We start from the raw sequence: 1,735 nt of genomic DNA, 5'->3' as shown, positions 1-1,735 counted from the left end.
GGTTTGGAACCGGTGCAGCCTGGCAATGATCGCTTGCGGCTTCCCATCCTTAGCTGGCCTTTTGCTGCGATTTGCGCATTCCACACCCATTGGTTGATCAAAATGCTCCTGCCCCAGCAGTTCAGGTAGCAGCTTGGAAACAAACTCGGAGGGTCTGCCGTTCTCGGCCTTTTCTCTTATTCCAACAATGTGGATATTTTGCCTGCGGGAACGGGACTCCAAATCCTCCAGTTTAGCCTGCTGTGACGCACACATTGAAGCAAAGCTCTCATACCTCTCCAACTCCTCCAGCCGCTTCTCTTGTGAACCCACGGCCTCTTCGGTGGCAGGCACTCGATCACAAACATTTGATAATGCTGCTTCAAGGTTGCAAAGGGACCCTTCAAGCTCATCAAATCTCACATCCATGGCAATATTCATTTTTTGTATTGCAGTTAAAATATTTTCGTTAGTGGCTGAAGCCGACGCACCTTTGCCAGCGCTGGCTGTCACAGAACCGGCATTAACCACGACATCAGCACCTTTGTCATTTTCGGTCAAATCTTCTTGACAAAAACCTTTTTCAGTTTAAAGTCCGTTGTCTTTTTTTTTCATTTTGTTACCAAACACTGTGGAACGATACGATATCAGCTCAAAAAACAGTTAGGTGAGGTAGAATCAAGAATCAGGTGGAGCTCATTCTGTACACGTTTAGGCCGCCTCACGGTCCACCATCCTCTCTATTTTCTTACTGTTTTCATGTGAAAATGAGAACTGTAGGAGCAAATAATCCATAAATGTCTTCATATTTTCAGGATTATTCGATATGATGTGCAGTGACTTTTGTCCTGACGTGTTTTCAGCTAAATAGTCTTAACTTATTTTTATGTATATGAATGTTTCTGTTCAGTGCCCTGAGATGACTTACGTCATGACTTGGCGCTATATAAATAAACTGAATTGAATTATTCACAGGGTTTATGGCTGGATTTTTATTGACCAATCACAGCTCGCACAGCTTCTGGATCATCCAATCAGCTCCTCGCATTTAGGTCTCCGCCCCCCGACACATTTGGTTTTGATTGACAGACGTCTGCTCAGGATGCAGAGTTCGGCTCCAGACGGACAGGAGAGTTCAAACTTGAGCAGCACTGAAAATATCCACAACAACGATGGAGGCTTTCTACGGCACATGGAATCAGGTGGACTGCACTAACTTTGATGAGTATTTGGAGAGAATTGGTGAGGAAATAATTTTATTATCGTCATTAAATAAAAGGATGTTCAACATTCTTTAAGTCATTCTCTTTTCTTTTGACAGGTGTAAGTCCTTCTTTAAGAAAAAAAGCCAAGACACCACTAGCAATGGATATCTGCCAAGATGGAGAAAAAGTTGGGGTGAATATCAAGAGCCCTCACAAGAAACATCAGCTCCTTGTAAAACTGGAAGAGGAGTTTGACGAGATCACCCCTGATAAAAGAGTTGCCAGAGTAAGCTGGTCAGGTTTAAACATGCATATAATTGTCTGGTGTTCAAATATTTTAATTAGAGTATTTTATTGTTCATTTTGTTTACCTCCTGGCTGCAGACCACTTTCAGAATGGAAGGAAACAAATTGGTGCAAGTGCAGAAGTGGGATGGAAAAGAGATGAGAATGGAGTATGAAATCAAGGATGGAAAGATAGTGATGGTAAGAATGATGAAGTTCAAGATGATCTTACTCATTTTGCCTTTGCAGTCAAAGAAAAACTGGAA

General features: G+C 42.3%; 1 protein-coding gene across 1 annotated transcript in view; it reads left to right on the top strand.

The window, feature by feature from the left end:
* Positions 1-1,151: 1,151 nt before the first annotated feature.
* LOC119427668 (fatty acid-binding protein, brain-like) overlaps positions 1,152-1,735 on the top strand; it is a 3,644-nt gene continuing 3,060 nt past the window's right edge. Inside the window, exons 1-3 of the mRNA XM_037695305.1 lie at positions 1,152-1,221; positions 1,301-1,470; positions 1,569-1,670. Coding sequence (XP_037551233.1) covers positions 1,152-1,221; positions 1,301-1,470; positions 1,569-1,670 — 342 coding nt within the window. The remainder of the gene's footprint in view (positions 1,222-1,300; positions 1,471-1,568; positions 1,671-1,735) is intronic.

Source organism: Nematolebias whitei, chromosome 21 (assembly GCF_014905685.2).
Source record: "Nematolebias whitei isolate Nwh7 chromosome 21, NemWhi1, whole genome shotgun sequence".
NCBI lineage: Eukaryota > Metazoa > Chordata > Actinopteri > Cyprinodontiformes > Rivulidae > Nematolebias > Nematolebias whitei.
Note: the sequence above shows the minus strand (reverse complement) of the source record. Positions and strands in the feature narration are given on the sequence as shown.